We start from the raw sequence: 17,892 nt of genomic DNA, 5'->3' as shown, positions 1-17,892 counted from the left end.
TTGATGGGCGTGAAAAGTAAACTTTCTGAGTTATACACACACACACACACACACAGACACACACATATTACATGAGCAAAACTTTCAAAAATAAATTTTATATTTTTTGAAGTTCACCTCAGAATACACTTTTTTTTTTACTGTTGCCACATTTCACTGAATAATAACTGTGTCAAATATTCCATAAAGCCTTTATAGTCTCAGTATATCACAATGCACATCAAAATATTCTTGCACACACTGCATCAAACATGAACATTTTTGTTGCTTGGCTTAAATAATAAATGGTTCATGTAATTTACTTTTGCTTATGAACTTTTATTACCGTATACAAATAATATAAAGGCCGACCGCATATCCTTATAGAAGCCTAATTGTATAGATACTTAAATAATAAAAATGTAGCTTTGCATGGTATTTGCATATCATTAAATACTGTAAGTCAGCATTTTGTCAAAGTAGTCAGTTTTTCAATATCTCGGACTTAGTACTTCATTTGCATAAATCAGCATCTGCTGATATATATAACATAGTTAAAACTTTTATAGTGCCCAATTTGCATAGACAGCAGAAGTAACTTTAGAAATTTTGTCTTTGGATACAATTATCCACTTAGTAGCACAAAAGAAAATAATTTCAGGTTAAAACTAGCCATCCAAACAATACTTACATATTTATCTGGAAACAGAGAATGTAGAACGAATTAGGATTGTCAAGTACTAAGAGAAGTGTAAAACACTGCCTACAGTGTTTTCTTTAGTAACTTAGTAAACTCTGGTATAACATGCAAAATACAGTGGTGTACCTTTTGTACATGGCCTCTACTAAATAAATGGTGTATGAACTATACCAACACTAAATTCCTGCTATTAAAACGTTAACTAGTAGCTTTAAGAGAGAAGACAAAACTTTGCAGAAGATGCTCTGTCTCAGATACTTAAATATATTTGGGATGCATCTTACCTGTTTGCTGTACTTGTTATTGGTTTGACAGCTGTACTCAGAGCAGTGATCTGATCCAATTGAAATGTTGTCTCCTGCTCCCACAAATGTGTTAGCTGGTGGTAGATCTTGTACGGCCTGGTGTTTTTTTCCTGCGGTTGGTGATTGGGGGTGAAGCTGGACAGTAGGCAATGGGGAACTAGATTTGTAATGCCTGGCCAGGTCAGGACTGCCAGGCCCACCGTTAACTGATCGGTATCGGCCCATGCTTGGGCTGTCTGACAGCTTCTCATTGACACTATCATACCTCTGTCCATTTGGTTTAGAAGCTTCTACAGTGACAATGCTGCTGTAGAGAGGCTGCTTAGATTTTTTGTTTCTCTTGTCCTTTTTAGGCTTTTTAGATTTGTCATGCTGTTGCGGTGTAAAAAAGTCTTCGTGATCTTTTTTGCCGGCTTCATAGCCATTTTTATTTTTGGACCGGCAATATCTTGCCATCACTACAATTAAGATGATTAGAATCACCGTCATAATTCCAGCAACAACCCCAATGACAATACTGAGTCTCTGTTTGCTTATTTCATAGCTTGGGTCACCGGCTATATCCTGGGTGAGTGGGGTGTGCAAACTTCTGGCTATCTGGGAGTCAATCACAGTTGCATTAGAAACACTTTCATTGACAAACACATGCACCAGAGTCGTGGTAGACTGGGAAGGCTGCCCACTATCATTCACTTGCACCACCAATCTGTGCAAGCCATAATGCTTTTGGGTGAGTTTTCCCACTAAGGAAACCACACCACTGGTGGAATCAATCTCAAACAGCTTGAAGGGATTCCCTCCCACAATGCTGTAGTTAAGGTCTGCATTGATGCCATCATCGCTGTCTGTTGCCAACACCGTAGCTACTACTGTCCTGACATTACTTGAAGGTGGCAGTAAAGTGTAGGAAACGTTTCTGGGAAGGGTAACTGTGGGGGCATTGTCATTCTCATCCATCACAAAGAGAGAGACTGTAGCTGTTGCGGATCTGGGAGGATCTCCCCCATCCACAGCCTTGACTCTGAATGTGTATGTGGTCTGATGTTCCCGGTCAAAAGACATTGTGGAGTAAATAGTCCCCGTGTCATTTTCAATGGAAAAAATGTTACTGTTCTCCTCTATGTACAGACTCATCTCCGCATTGCGCCCCTTGTCAGCATCCATCACTGTGACCATTCCCACGGGACTGTTGGGCTGCAAGTTTTCTTTCACATAAAAGGTAAAGACGTCCTGCATAAACTTAGGGTCATTGTCATTCTTGTCAGCCACCTGCACAATCACTGTGGTGCTGCCCTGTAGCACCGGGATGCCTTTGTCTTTGGCGTTAACTTTAAACTCATACCTGTCAGTCTGCTCGCGGTCCAGCACCGTATTGACGAGGACGTCCCCAGAATCTGGGTCGATGGCAAAGATCCCCATCACGGAAGAGTCCAGCGAGTAGGCGATTTCAGCGTTTTTCCCGCTGTCTGCGTCTGTCGCCAGCACCGTGGCTACCCTCTCGCCAGGGATGTTGTTCTCGGGAAAATATACCTCCACCACCGACTGACCGAAGACGGGCGGGTTGTCATTGGTGTCTCCCACCTTGACAATCAGGGAGTTGTTGCTGGAGAGGCTGGGACTGCCCGAGTCCACCGCCACTATGACCACGTTGAACTCCCGGGTGGCCTCATAGTCCAAAGGGGCCGAGGTGTGCAGGAAGTACTTTTTCTTGTTCTGGTCGCCCTCTGTGTCACTGGCCGGCTTGAGTTGGAAGGGCACATCGCCCACCACGGTGCAGGTGACCACTCCGTTCTCGCCTTGGTCTCGGTCAGACACCTGTACCAGGGCGATGGGAGTGTCGACCAGAACGTCCTCGGCCACGTTGGCCACCCCGTCCTTTAGTGGGATACGCCCGATCTTGCGGATTTCAATGGACGGCACATTGTCGTTCTCGTCCTTGATATTAAGGACCACCGTGGCCTTGTCGGTCTTGGGGGGCTGCCCGCGATCGCGGGCCATGACGGTGAAGCGCAGCTGGTTCACTTCCTCGCGGTCGATACGGTGCAGGACACTGAGCCAGCCGGACGTCTCGTCGAGGCGCAGCAGGCGCCGCACGGACTCGGTAGCCGCCCCGAACACGTACTCGATCTGCCCGTTGACCCCCACGTCCAGGTCGGCGGCACGCAGCTGCAGGATGGGGGTCCCCGGGGCGCTGTTCTCCGCCAGGTCAGCCTCGTACACGCTCTTCTCGAAGCGGGGACTGTTGTCGTTCACGTCTGTGATAAGTACCCGCAGGATGGCCTGGGAGGAGCGAGGCGGGTCGCCACCGTCGCGTACACGCAGGGTCAACTCGTAGGAGTCTCGCTGTTCGCGGTCCAGCGCCCCCTTCACGATCAGCTGCGGCTGCTTTTCGCCATCCGGGGTGTCAGCCACCTGCAGTTCGAACACGCTGCTGCGGCCGCCGGTGCTGGTCCCGCCGCCGCCCTCTGGTGCGTCCAGCCGCCTCTTGGAACCACCCGGGCCGCCGCCGCTCGCGCCGTTCCCGCCGCCCCCGGGGTAGGGGGCGCTGTCTGCAGGCCCAGCGCGCCGGCCCTCGCCGCCGCTGCTGCCGCCCCCGGGTTCCTGAAGCAGCTCGTAGCGTTCGATGCCGTTGCGGCCGAAATCACGGTCGGTGGCAGTGGGCAGCAGGTAGAGAGTGCCCACTGGCCGGTTCTCCTCCACCGTGAGCGTGAGCACGGGCGACGGGAAGGTGGGCGTGTTGTCGTTGATGTCGAGCACGATGACCCGACCCTCGAACAGGTCCACCCAGCTCTGCGAGGGCCCGATCACCGATACCTCGAAGTCCAGGAAGCACTCGTTTTCGTCGAAGATCATCTGACACTGGGGTAGCTTCTCGCGGTCGATGCGCCGCTCGCTGGTACTCAGCTCGCCGGTGAGGTTGTCGATCTTCAGGTACTCCGAGCCCGACTCGAGGCTGAAAGTCACCTCACCGGAGCCGGTCACGATGCCCAAGTCCGAAGCGACGTTGCCGATGCGGACGTCTGCTGGGCCCTCCTCGGCCAGTCGGTACCGGAGGAGTTGCTTGGCGGCCGCCAGGCTTACCGAGAGCGGCAAGAGGAGACAGCAGCCCAGGCACCAGGCGCGCGCCCATCCCATGGTCCGCATCCTCAGCATCTTCTCCTGCTGCTGCTGCTACTGCTCCTTCTAATCACGGCCCCCTAGGCGCCCCCCTGCTCCGGGGCCGGTCGCCTGCCCTCCTCCCAGTCCTCTCCCCTCTCTGTGAAGGGAAAAAGCGAGAGGGAGAAAAGGGAGGGGGCAAGAGCAACGTCCAGAGTCGGCCAGGGGGGACCAGCGAAAGATCCTTCTTTTTTTTCCTCCTGCTTCCTCCTAAAGTTATTGTTTCATAATTCATGCAATGGGTGCTAATGGCCCGCTCGCCAGCCGCCGTTCAGTCGCAGTACTCACAGTTCACGGGACACTGAGCGCCGCGGACTCGGAGCCCGCCCCCCGCCCCCACAGAGTCATCACCGCAACGCGCAGAGGATCCCGGGCTCCCGTCCCCGCTCTGTCGGATGGGGCCGGAACCGGTCTGTCAGGCCGGCGGTGGAGCCGGGAAGCAGTGGGGAGCGAGCCTGCAGCCTCCCCGCCTGCCAACCCCGCTCGTCTTTGCTGCTACTCGAGTTGCGTCCAATTCACGTTCCAGCCACTCACTCCAGACCCAGCTTCTGCTCCGGCTGCCCCGGCAAACGTGAGTCGCTTCCTGCACGAGGTGCTAGGGCTAGCAACAAGCCAGTCTCAACTCCAACTCCGCTCAGGCAGCGGCAGAGCCAGTCAACAGATCGAGAATGAAAAATCCCGGCAGGTCGCTTCGGGCACCGTGCAGTGGAGACGACACGAGTCACACAGCGGTCCGCTTCAGCGTTCCCCCCGCGCGCGGAAGAGCAGCCAGAGCCATCTTCAGGGACGCCCAGATAGTCAGTCCCTTCTCACCCCAGAGAGCTCGGGTTTCTCTTTTTTTCTTAACAACTCTGCGCAAGGTCATTAGTCACGAAGCCGCCGCCTGAAACCGCAGCAGCCTTTCGCCCGCGGGGGTGAAGGCTGAGCAGTGCGCACCGCGCGGTGCCCAAGTTTGGGTTCGCAGCCGCAGAGTCTGTGCCTTTCCTCACCTGCATTCGGCCCGCATGTCAGAGCACTGGGATCTGCAGCGCTGTGCGCGATTCAGGGAGGAGATTGCAGCCTCCCTCTCTCCCCGCTCTCTCTCGATCCCTCCCCTCCCTCCCTCTCTCCTCCTCCTCTCTCCCCCCTCCTCTCCCTTCCCCTTTCCCCTTCTCCCACTCCTCTCTCCTGCACGCTCCCTTCTCCTTTCTCCCAGTCCCAATGCAGGCAACTCGAGCTGAACTTGATCCCTATGCAGTTCAAAGGTGAGCAAACCAGGCTCGGTGCGCAGGCGAGGTTGGCCTGGCGAAAGACCCCAGCCGGGCTCTCCCAACGGCAGTTAACAAAGATGCCCAATTCTGTCCGGATTTCCGAAGAAAAGCAAAAGGCATGGGGGGGGTGGGGGAGGGGAGTCAGAGGCAGCTGCCAAGTAGCTTTAAAAAAAAAAAAAAAAGAAAGAAAAAATCCAGTTTGCCAAGGGGACAAAAAGTGCCAGTCGGTTGTTGCCTCGGAAGTGCCCTGGCACGGCGGGTGAATTCCGCAGTTGTCTCGTCCCCTTTGGTCTGGAGAGTGGTGCGGGCGCTCCCGCCGCCCCTTTGGCTGCCACGGCTCAAAGGCACTCAGTGGCAAGCGGGAAGCTCCCGCTCGCTAGCCGCGAGCCGGAAACCCGCAAGTTTGCCCAAAGTGGTGGTTGCTGCTGGGAGCTCACTGCCTCGCTCGCGGCTCAAGCATGTCCCTGACGCTGCTGCTGCGGCGGCGGCGGCGACAGTAGCAGCGGAGCCGCGGAAACTACACACTAGCAGTGAAGGAGGGAGGAGTACCGGGGGGAGGAGAAAGGAGGGAGCCGTAGCCAGCCGCCCCGCTCCGGAAAGCCCAGCTTCAGCTCCGGGGGCCACTCCAAGTGTGCACAACCCCATCAAGTCCCCCATAAGCCAAAACTTGCCCCTCTCCCTCCCCGGCGAGTGCAGCCGCTGCGTTCTGGGGGGAACTTGCTTTCCCTCCCTGGGGCTGGTAAATTTCCTTCTCGCTCTGACTAATGCCGAGTGTGTGTGTAAGAGCGCCGGGAGTGTGTCAGCAAACGTTTCTCCTTCTCCCCCTTCTCAGATGATGTTCCCCACCTCCCGAAGTGTCTCTGGTTCGCGAATTAGCATCTTGGTTAAGGCTTGGTCGGCTGTGGCTTCGGGGACCCCGCGTGCACCCAGGGAGCCACGCTGGTGTTCTGAGAAACCATGATGGGCTGCAGTGGTTAAGAGAGAACAGCGAACTCCAGAGAGTGGTAGAGGGATCCTTTTTTGGGAGCGCAGAGTTAGGAGGGCTCGGGTTGGCGGGGGGCGCGGCTGTCTTTGTTTAAATGCTTGGTATCCCTGTCGTCGCGCTTGCTTACGGGGGTAGACCGTGTGTGTGCGCGCGCTTGGGTAATAAACACATGTTGGAAGCCTCGATATTATTTTCTGAGCAGAAAACTGCAGCCTTTAGTAACTGGCAAAGTGTAGCGTCACCTATCTGGATAAAAGGGAAATAAACTTTAATGGCAACTTTGTGTACCTAAGTGTCCCTAGTTCCTTTTCTCTCCTTCTTTTGACTTTGTGCCACTTGATCGTACATGGTATTCCCCCACGCGAGGCTTCCCCAGTTTTCAGTCACGGCCACCGCAGCCCGCCTCATCGGATCTCAATTTTGGTCGTGTTTTCTGAAGTGCAGCCAGTTACTCTTCATTTATTTCAGCGGCTGTTAAACAAGGGGGCCCAGCCAGGATTGGGGGGGGCGGTTTTAGGTGGGCAGGAGATATCTGGAGAGAATTCTTTCCACCTCAAAAAAGAAAAGGGGCTACTGCTAGGTTTTGGTTGGTCCTCAGCTCGTCTGCACAATTTATAGGCATTGAAGGGCCTCCTCTTAAAGGAAAATTTAAAGCGAAAAGAAGCAAAGAGAAAGAAAGACGTCCAGAGTGGGTACTCTGCTTTTACGAGACCTATGTGAGGCGGCAGCATGATTTAAAGACAAACACCAATAAAGTCTACGAGCAGTTGTAGCGCGCGGTTGTTTAGGCGGGTGCAGCCAGGAGGAATGGGGGAGGGGCGGCAGAGATTTCCAAGCATTCCCTATGGGGGACCGTAAAGGTGCGGAGGAAGGAAGCGTGTGTGGTATGTGCCAGGGAGCGGGCGGGTATTTTCCAGTCTGCTGAAACAGCAGCACTCTGGGGGTAGCGGCTCCCCCTCCGAGGCCAGGCCGGGAAGGCGGCCTTCCCGCTCCTCTTCCCCATCCCCTATCCCCCACTTCCTACCCTCTCGCCGCCACCAGAGCCTCTCCGCTCTGTATCTGCAACATCAGCGAGAACAGCCCGGCGCGCAGACTCAGTGCGTACCGCCGCAGTCTGAAGTCGGGGGGCGGGGGGCGGGCGCCGCAGCGCCCCAGAAGCCGGTTGTCAGTAACGCCAAATTCCCCTTATATCTGGCAAACTCTGGTTTATCAAAACGCCTGCCTCCCTGCGACACCCGGTTCCATTTTTCCAGCGTCCTAGGCGGAAGACTGAAGCCAGTCCACTCCGCGGCCTTGCGCCCGCGCGTTCCACTACGCGGCAATATGGTGCAGTGCGCTCACTCCCCTCGCCGCCTTTACTAAGATTTTGCAAACTTCAGGCAGCCGCATAGGCAGAGACGTTGTGTACTCCCTCTTGCCTCGCCAGTCCATAAACTTGAACAAGCCCCTGCGAATCTTCAAACATTCGCCCGCCGCTGCGGCGCGCAGTCTCCAGGCGCGCACCAGCGAAGGGCTAAAGAGTGAGCGACTTTTCCCCAGCGCGCTGAAATTTCCTTCCCAGTTGAACGGAGGTGGGGGGCGGGGGGAGAGCTCGTCCTTCACAGCGGAGTGGTTTCCTCATTGCAAGCGGGAGGTAGTCTCCAGCCCGCCCTTCCTACTCTCATCCCTACCAACTCCGCCGCCAAGCCAAACCAGCGTGGGAAATGGGTGCGACGTGTGCTGCATGGAGAATTGCGCGGCCAGACTGCTGAGGCCTTGAAGCCTTCTGGACTTCCTCCCTACCCCCACGGTCCCCGGCTCCGACCTTTACGCCGGAGCAGCCAGGAGTGTTGGCAGATTTGCCTAGCCGTTTGGTTCTTGGGAAAGGGAACGGAATGGGCGGGGTGGGGTTGTGGGCGAGGTGAGGGGAGCCCTCGGGGTGCCTTGCCGCGGCCGGATCTCCCAGTCCTCTTCCGCCCCCTGTCTAGGGACTAACACTCCAACTCCAGCCTCCAGCCGGCGCGGAGGATGAATAGAGGCGAGATGCCGTCTTCCCCACCCCCGCCCCATTTCCGCAGTCTTAGAGCCAGTGTCTCAAGTGCTCAGCAATTTCATTAAACGCAACCGGGGGGACTAAATCCCCCCCGGTACAAGACCTCACCAAGGGAATATGATATCCGGCTTCGCTCCCACCCACAAACCCCGCCCGGCTTTTCAGACCCGAGGCTGCGTTTATCTTCTCAACCTGAAAGGGTTCAGAAGGAAATGGGATCGAAAGTGTAACCGGCTGCAATAAATTAAAGAGACCGCTGCTGCTACTGCTACTTTTGCGGCCAGAATTGAAGAGACGAAACGAGATCAGTGTCCTAAAACCTTAGTTCCTCAGATAGGACGTCATCGCTTGTATGAACCAAAATGTTTGAGAGACTTCGAAATGTTGGGGATGTTTGTGTTTGTTTCTTTTTTCCTTTTTTTTTGTTTTAGGACAATAAAAAGAAATGTCCCTTTGAAACCTAGGTTAAAAAAGAAAATTGATTATAGAAATACCATCCCATTCTAATAGACATTTTATAAAAGCTCGGCCAACGATTTTTTTCCATGCCAAATATTTTAGCCTAACTTACAATATCCGGTAGTTTTTGGTTTTACTTTTTAAATATACCAACTAAGCTTGCTTACTTGAAACTACTTTGCAGTTAAACATTTCAGTGACTGAGCTGAAAAATAGCATTCAGGATCCGTGATGTAGTTTAAGCCTCAAGAAGAGACAGGAAGCGGAATAACAACGACAACAGAAGTTTATGGGTTAGAATGAATTACAAAGAAGTAGGTGTCGGAGATATAATCTCTGGGGGGCTTTCATTTATTATAGACGCTGTATTTACGATAATACAAGAAAAAGGTTAAATACAGTAAACATGATAGCCAGTTCTGGAAAGAAATGTAAAGCAGTTTGACGGGAAGGGAGAAAGTGACTCAAGAACGCCACCAAGGGACAAACTGAGGAAATGACACCCCTACATCCTCAAATTCATTGACCTTTCATCTTTTTCAAAAGGGTCATCTGTATCCAATTACATAGGTGTAAAGTTTTTGAACTCTTTACGATCAATCATTTCTCCAACTACTTCTGTTAAATTTGATATTTTAGTCTTCTTTCTCTAAATAATTATCAAAAATGACGTCCCTTAAACCTATAACATTTCAAACAGTAAATATAACCATTGTCTTACAGCAAGTATGATTCTGATTCTTGGGACTGAGAAACTATAGGCATATTTTGCAGTCTTAAATACACACTTGTAGTATTAAAATGTGTAGTAGACTGAAATGGCTAAATTATTCATTGCAGTAACAGACTTTTTGATGGACATTAAAACTCAGCAGTTTAAATACGGAAACCACAGATTTCCTTTTAAGCAGGTAGTAACTGCTTGCATCAGTGGTTATTTCATTGGTCTCCAGCCAAGAAATAAAACAAGTTGTACTGTTTAAACCATGAAATCATGTAATGCAAAGCCATATATTGCAATATATCAATACAAGAACACAAGCTAAGAACTAAACTGATTCATACTGCCTATTTGGATGACTATTAAACATTTCCATAAGGCTAGTATAAAAACTCTGGTTGAAGAGAAAGAAATTCATGAAAATAATTTTGAGTTTATCTAAATATTAATTTATAGGCTGTGTGGTTTACTGATTTAAATGCAATGATTTTGGTTTTAAAGTGACACCTGGTAGAAATAATCTTCACTTTAAGTTTAGCACAGATTGAGAGATTTTTATTTTTGATTTCTAGAGTTTTAAATGCCAAAATATATGCAATAAAGCGTAGATTTACAATTTATGTGATATATATATATATATATAGCCAGTTACTATAACTGATGAACACATTGCCTTTTATTTACAAGATAATTTGTGGATTTTTTCCAACTTTACACTAATTTTTATACATTTGCAAAAATCTAAACTTAGGAGGAAAAGAGTATTTAGCAAAATCTGGGTGAATTTTTGGGAAAAAGACCCTTGATAGTTTAAAACAGTATATCCTATTATTCGTGGCCATCTGAAGCAGTTCCCTGTCACTATCTATGGTAAAAATTGAACATTACAATGCCCTTTGCAGGGACTTGAGACATTTGGCATTTCTTTACTACCATGGCAGGATATGTCAAATGCTGCTGTGAATAATGACCTCTAAGCTAGATAATATACTAAGGGTTTCAGGGAAAAAAAAATCTCATTATAATGGCTTGTATGAATATAATAAATAAATGACCTTGCTTGTACTAAGAATTCTTGAAAGTTATGAATTAGCTTTATAACTTTTAGCCCCTATGTTGACCTGTGCTAACTAGATCACTTCTTGTGTTAATTACCAGTACCAGGTGGTACAAAACTTCACTCAATCAAGTTTAACCCACTGTATTCAGAAAATACAAAATGTAGTATGTTTCTAGGGTGGGTAATATAGTAAATCTGACTGACCACTTTAGCAGCAATTAATTTTCCAATGATAGATGCTGATCTTTATATGGTAATCCCTGGGACCTTTCCCCAAATATTTCTGACTTCTGGACCTAGGGTAGGATTACTCTTTTGGCCCCCTTGTGGCTAGATGAGGCCATTGACTAAGTCTGGGCAACCCTGAGCAGAAGTGGAAGTTCACTTCCGAAAGGAACATGGATGGCTAAAATGAAATCATTGTTCAACTCTGTCAGTCACACAGATTATTAAGCTGACCTAGGACCAATACCTGGAAACCATCAATGCATTTCAGACCCACGTTGATTTTGGAAAGCAGTAGTATGTTCTAAATGCCTGTTTCAGCACTTATTTGATGAATTATACAAGTAAAGCTGGATTAAAAGGCCTACCAAATAGACAATATGGGTTTCAACTATAATCCCTATAAATCAGCAGTTGTTCTATTTAGTCACAGGTGGAGATGCAAGTTCCAATGCAAGGCAAGTTTTTGCTATTTACATAAAGCTATATAAATTTGTACCTGGTGATTTTCAACATTAGCAAACATATTTTACTCTTTTCCCCTCATAACTGGTGTAGCATTTTAACAGTTTGAACAGGACTTTGATAAAGTATTGTTGATGCACAGTGAGTTGGAAAGATAATATTGATTCTTTGTACTTACGGTTATTGTTTTTATTTCTTGTTTTGGCTGTGTAGCTGATTTTCAGTTTTGTCTCCAAACGACTAGATGAAAAAAAAAAAACCAAACACTATATGGATATAATTAGAAGCTTTTGATTTGGCTGACTTATGAATAACATATTAAGTGTTTTGGTGCATTATTAAACAAATAGCTGTGATTAGTAACAGTATATATCATCAACAGTATATATCTGAATTCAGCACTGAGAGGTTTACTAGATCTTTCTGTTTTTGAGTGTTTCCTTGTTTCTCTCTCCAGATGTTAGCCTGATCATATCTGACTATTTGGAGGAAAGAAATAGTACCTATCCTTGTCTTTTCAATGACATCTGATATAAAGCTTCCTTTGTCAGCTAACAAGTGGGAAGCTTTGCTTCTATCTTCCTTGTGAAACAGATTTATTTAAAACATAGGAGAGAGGGTGAAAAAAACATACGGGAAACTTAAAAAGGTATCACTGAAACTAAGGTAACGTCCCAGTTTCTGTTTTATTTTGCCCTATAAAATCGCATTTTGCAAAGGTCTATAAACCAATATTGCCTTCAACTACCAAAAGTTACTCTTTAGGCATCCCTGTCAGTGTTCCTCAGTTTCTGAATTACTCCCTTGGGCAGACTTAATGTGATGCTAAGGAATCTCAAGTTTTCAGGGTCTCTCACTTGCACCAACATTTTCCAAGACCTTGGGGTGAGGGGGGCGGTGCAATAATATGTTTACACAGTCACATGTTTTTGAAATTTTCAAGAGTAAGAATTTTAAGCAATAGGTTAATAACACTGCTTCCTTCCTGTTCAATTTCCTCTGTCAAACTTCTTGTTTAAATGGTGTTAGAGAGCCCCAGGCATTTTGGAGATCTAGTTAAGGGAAAGCTGAGATGGGGATACACTTAATGTGGGTGTGTTAAGAATGTATTTTTATGGATTTACAGTCTCTTTCATTCATAGTCATTTCTAACAACCGTGGTACAGATTTGCTTCCAAGAATTTGACATCCACTGCACCAGCTTGCCTTGTGTGGTGGCACAAAGGTTCAGTGCCAGAGATTCTAAAGTAATGAAATATCCCCCAGTGTGGGTTCCTGGAAATATATGGGTGGTGAAGTGGAATCAAGGCTTAAGTGTGTGGAGACAGAAAAAAAGTCTGTAGAAAGTTCTTCTAATTATTAGGCATAAAATTCCAAGTGGAGAATGTGCTTCTCATTGACATCTAATTAAAACAAAAATTCTCTCTTGTAGGAATTACTCAATAAGGCAGAAGATGTACACTATTCTTTTGATTGTCTGTGTGTGTGTGCAATTTCTAAGCAGAAATTGTACAACTACAGAATTTATCAGAGTCCCTGTGTTTGAGGGAACAAATATGCAGCAATACTGCAGAGTCAGTGTGTGTGTAGTTGGGTGACTTTTGCATCCCAGTTTATTGGAGTTAGCACATCTGAAACATCTTTTTCTGACAAAGTCTGGCACTTGAACATGAAATGGCACACCCTGTATCCACCAATGCAATAAAGATACCCTAAAGAAACAAATGTTTCAGTGACAAACTCTTACTGTAAACTAGTCATCAATATGTCAAAGGATGTTTTATTTATTCAATTATCAAGTTTAATACAGTGCAGTAACACTTAAAAATCTATTTCAATTGCTCTTCTGTATGCCTAATTTCAGATTGAATGTATATATCATTTTTTCAGAAGTCTTGATCATACCAAAGTTCAAAAAAGTAGTATTATAGGCATATGTCATCAGTCCATTTATTAGTTAGTAAGTTATGGGTTTGGGGGAGACATTGTGATACTTTTTTTTATTTGTCAGATCTATAAAATGTGGAATTTCTTATAATTTATGATTTTTAAATAGGTATTTATTTTGTAACTATTTTGGTATCTTACTCTATATACTTTTTCTTAAGGAAGGCCACCCAAATTATGTAAAGTTTACAAAACCTGATTCTGTCCTTGCATTTAATAATTAAGAGCATAGAGAGTGGTTTAAATGAGTAAAACATGGACATCAGAGAATCCCCCAAATCATAAATTCAATTCTGCAAAATAAACAAATGCTACGACTTTAAATAATCTAATTTATAGATAAATACTGCTTAATGGTATTTTCCTAAGGACAGAAATCATATTGCTATAACAAATTATTTTTGGACCAGATTGTTGGTGCTGGAAGTTGGTCAACTGGTAGCATGGTGAGAAAGAGTTGGGCAAAGTATTTGGAAATAAAGAAACTGGTTTTGAATTCCAAGACCTCTACTTTGGACCTCTGTGATTTTTGATGACTCTCCCTGAACCCTGATATTTCATCATTTAATTCAACTAATCCAACATGTATTTAAATTCTTTTTTATATCAGCCCCTGTGCCAGATTTTGAACATAAGTAAAGTCCTATACTTGCCTTTAAATAGCTCATATTTTAATTCTGTCTATATAATGGGAACAGCAAATCACCTTTTCGGTTGCTGTGGGTAGTAAATATGATAATTTCATAAGAGAACCTAATACTGCCCAGAACAAATTAAATTCTTAACAAAAGTTATTTTTCCTAATGCTCTTCTGAGAACTTAGGGTTGAGTATCCTAGATTTTTCAGAATCTTCATTTCTGTTTTGTATGCATTTTCATAGTTTAGAATTGGAGCCATTTACACTTGTATTGCTCTTCATTTGTTCAGCGGTCAGCAAGCTATAGTCTGTAGGCCAAATCTGGCCCTTGGCTTGCTTTTGTATGGTCCCCTGTGTTATGAATTTTTCTTTTTAATACCTTCAAAGGGCTGTTAAAAACAAAAGAAAAAGAATATAGGACAGGGACACAGCATGTGGCCGGGAAGGCCTAAATTATTTACTATCTGACCATTAACAGAAAAAGTTTTCTGATGGTTTTTTGGAATATCAATTTCATGAGTATAATGACAATACTGAAAAAGACAGTATTTCATGTTCCATGTGAGAAAGGAGCTACTGCAATATGTAAGTGCACAGATGGAACGTATGTTGCTAAGCGCCATGTGTAAAGCTCCATATCCATAAAGCTCTAACTCAAGTATACCCAATGTCACATTACATAATCCATGTGCATAACGATACACTTTCATCATAACACAAAGAATTCACAGTGTACCTTGTAATTATGGTCATTCCTCTTACTGAGAGGTTGATTCTCTGTTCCCTCTCCTTGAATGTGGGCAGATTATGTGACTGGTTTTACCAACAGTACACAGTGGAAGTAACACTGTGCCAGCTCCTGTCCCTTGGAGCACTCTCATGGAAGCTGCAAACTACCACTTAAGAAGTCTAATTACCCTGTGACCACCATGCTGGAGAGGCCTCATGGCATGTGGGCACTATAGGTGACAGTCTCAGCTGGACCTTGACTTTCAGTCACCCCTCCAAGGCACCAGACATACCAGTCAAGCCATCTGGAACCCTTTAGATCAGTCCGTCTGACAACTGAATACCACTGAGTGGTTGACACCATAGTCGGCACCATATGGAGCCAATGAATCACCCACCTGAGCCTTGCACAAATTTTGACCCACAAAAGTTGGATGAAATATTAATAAAAGTTTATTATTTTAAGCCACTATTGTTTCAGGGTGTTTGTTACCTAGCAATAGATGGCTGGAACATGAGAATTCTGTTTGCAAATTTAACAGACGCTGAATGTCAGCACCAGATTTAATAATGATAATTGTTATCATATTGTGGCTCATCTGTGTGCCAGACACCATTCTCAACACATTTCATAAGGTTATCATTTAACCTATGAAGATTATTGTTTAATATAATATACCTATAAAGTTATTACATTACAGAGATTATTTTTTATGTAGAACTGAAGAGGATACTGAGACTTAAGGAGGTTAAATTTCCTAATAACCCTGTGAAGTTATTCGATTATGGGGATGATTTTATCCATAGTAAGATGAGGACACTGAAACTTAAAGAGGTTAAGGAGGTTAAGTAATGAAAAGATATCACAGGTATTAAGTGACTGAGGCTGGGGGGATCCAATTTAGTTCATTCATATTTGAAAACTCTTGCTCTGATATATTATAAATAATACCTTATATTATGATGGAGAAATGATCTAATTAATTTATAAAGTTTTACCCATAAGCAGACTCACCAAACACCTTTCTTGTTTATATACTTCATTTAATTAATCTTATGTGGTTCTCTCTTGTAAAAATCTGTCTTCAGTGTAACTGATTTTTTTTTTTTTTTTTTTTTTTTTTTTTTTTTGGGTACGCAGGCCTCTCACTGTTGTGGCCTCTCCCGCTGCGAAGCACAGGCTCCGCCGGCCATGGCTCACGGGCCCAGCCGCTCCGCGGCATGTGGGATCTTCCCGGACCGGGGCACGAACCCGTGTTCCCTGCATCGGCAAGCGGACTCTCAACCACTGCATCACCAGGGAAGCCCAGTGTAACTGATTTTAACTGACAGTCTGCTCATAGCTCTCTGGACTGAAACATAGAATAGGGCTGTATTTAAATGTACCTATCTCCCTTATGACAGATCAAAGCAAGTATGCCATTTGTTCCTAACTTTCAAGGGCCCTTCATTTAATTCAGAATGTTTTGATGGAAATATTCAGTCCAAGGAGCTTTATTTCCAAAGATGACACACAGTCAATATTTATGGAAAAATCCCACGCATTGATATTTCATTTCTGCTTCACTGTAATGTTTTCGTTACCTTTATGATCCATGCCACAAAATATTGTTATAGTGTGTTAAGCCACAGTATGGTAGCAATTATCATTATCTTGGTATTTTCACAAAGAGGCCCTCTTTAAGACGATTATTGATCATCTAATTTTTGTCTGTAGAGCACCATTTTGTAACAATGATCAGAGCAATTGGTAATATTAACTGAGCACTTATGGTATACCAAGGACAATTCTAGGCTCTTTACACATATTAAATTAATAAATAGTCCAATGGATTAATATTCATAACCCCCTCAAATTGTATGTAATTTATGCTTTTTGTACTTATTTTGATCCTCCATCTTCTATTATGGCCTTGACCTTCATTACATGCCTGAAGGATCGACAAGTAATATGACAAGAACTTTACTACAAACTAGGAGTGTCTTCATAAGTGGACTAAATTACTGTGCTAGTCATTTTTTGTTATTCACCAAAGGGCATTCCTGACTACATTCAAGCATAGGAAGGACTATACTTCTATATATGTAGAAGTCAGGGTGGCCATGGGAATTGCATTGGTCAATGACATATAAACAGAAATGATATGGGTCTTCTCCTGGTGGAGGCATTTAAGAGCCAGCACACAGTGCTCCATCTTTTCTTCCTTAACATTATATTAGTGTTCTCTAGAGAAACAGAGCATATATAATATGGGAGGGAGGGAGAGGGAGAGGGAGAGGGGACACCAGAAGAGCCCATGGCATAAATTCTAGTCTAAAAATAGCACACTCAACCCAAGAAGAGCTGATGTTTCAGTCTGAGTCCCAAGCCTAGAAAAAAAAACAATGTCACAGCTCAAGCAGTCAGGAGAAGTTTCCTCATACTCAGTCTTTTTGTTCTATTTGCACCATCAACTGATTGAATGAGGACCACTCACATTAAGGAGGAAAATCTGCTTTACTCAGACTACTGACTAAACTGTTAAACCCAACCAAAAACATCCTCACAGACAAAACCCAGAATAATGCTTGTGGGAACAAGCAACAAACATTTGTTTCTGGATCACTAGGGGTAATAATGGTGCTACTTGAATTTCTATCCCTTGATTCCTACTTGATTCCTGATGTCTTGATTCCTGTGAATCCTGGTTATCAGGGAAACAGCACCGTGTATTCAACATTTACTCAGAGCATATACTGCCTTCTAACGAACGTTTCCCCAGCCCTTCAAGATACTGCCACCTAACTGGCACTGTAAATGAGTTTTCAAAAGGCCATTTCACAGTTTTATCAAGCCAGCTACTTCAGGATGGTGGGAAATATACAGCAAAACACTTTGCACACTTAAGCAATGCCAAGGGAGGACTGAAACTATGTGGGGGAATAACAAAGATCATCACACTGCTAACCACCAGGATTAGAAGTCCAAACACTTCTGCCCACTGCATTTTGAAATCAAAGTTGCTAAGGAAAACACAATACCGTCAAGCCCTGGATGGGACAGGGGTTTTACTCACATAGTGAAGAGACAGAGAAAGATCAGCTTCAGTAGTGTACATTGGTCCCTTATGATTAGCAAGTTCCATCTCATCCACTCACCCCCATTCTACTAGCAGCTGAAGAAGGGCCACTTGCCTAGATGTATATCTCTCATGCTACAGTAGAAGGACTTTGACTCCTCTTCCATGAAGTCTGAAATGCT

General features: G+C 45.3%; 1 protein-coding gene and 1 long non-coding RNA gene across 3 annotated transcripts in view; one reads left to right on the top strand and one right to left on the bottom strand.

Moving 5' to 3' along the window:
* PCDH7 (protocadherin 7) overlaps positions 1-4,137 on the bottom strand; it is a 409,502-nt gene extending 405,365 nt beyond the window's left edge. For both annotated transcript variants that reach the window (XM_019928369.3, XM_073805138.1), the window contains exon 1: positions 964-4,137. In XM_019928369.3, the coding sequence (XP_019783928.1) occupies positions 964-4,137 (3,174 nt within the window). The remainder of the gene's footprint in view (positions 1-963) is intronic.
* Positions 4,138-5,219: 1,082 nt separating this feature from the next.
* On the top strand, positions 5,220-6,662 carry LOC141278767 (uncharacterized). Its single transcript, XR_012331959.1, has 2 exons — positions 5,220-5,384; positions 6,223-6,662. It is a non-coding gene; the product is annotated as an uncharacterized lncRNA (long non-coding RNA).
* The last annotated feature ends 11,230 nt before the right edge of the window (positions 6,663-17,892 follow it).

This window comes from Tursiops truncatus, chromosome 5 (genome assembly GCF_011762595.2).
Source record: "Tursiops truncatus isolate mTurTru1 chromosome 5, mTurTru1.mat.Y, whole genome shotgun sequence".
Classification (NCBI taxonomy): Eukaryota; Metazoa; Chordata; class Mammalia; order Artiodactyla; family Delphinidae; genus Tursiops; species Tursiops truncatus.
The sequence above is the reverse complement of the archived record's forward strand: the minus strand, read 5'-3'. Positions and strand labels throughout refer to the sequence as shown.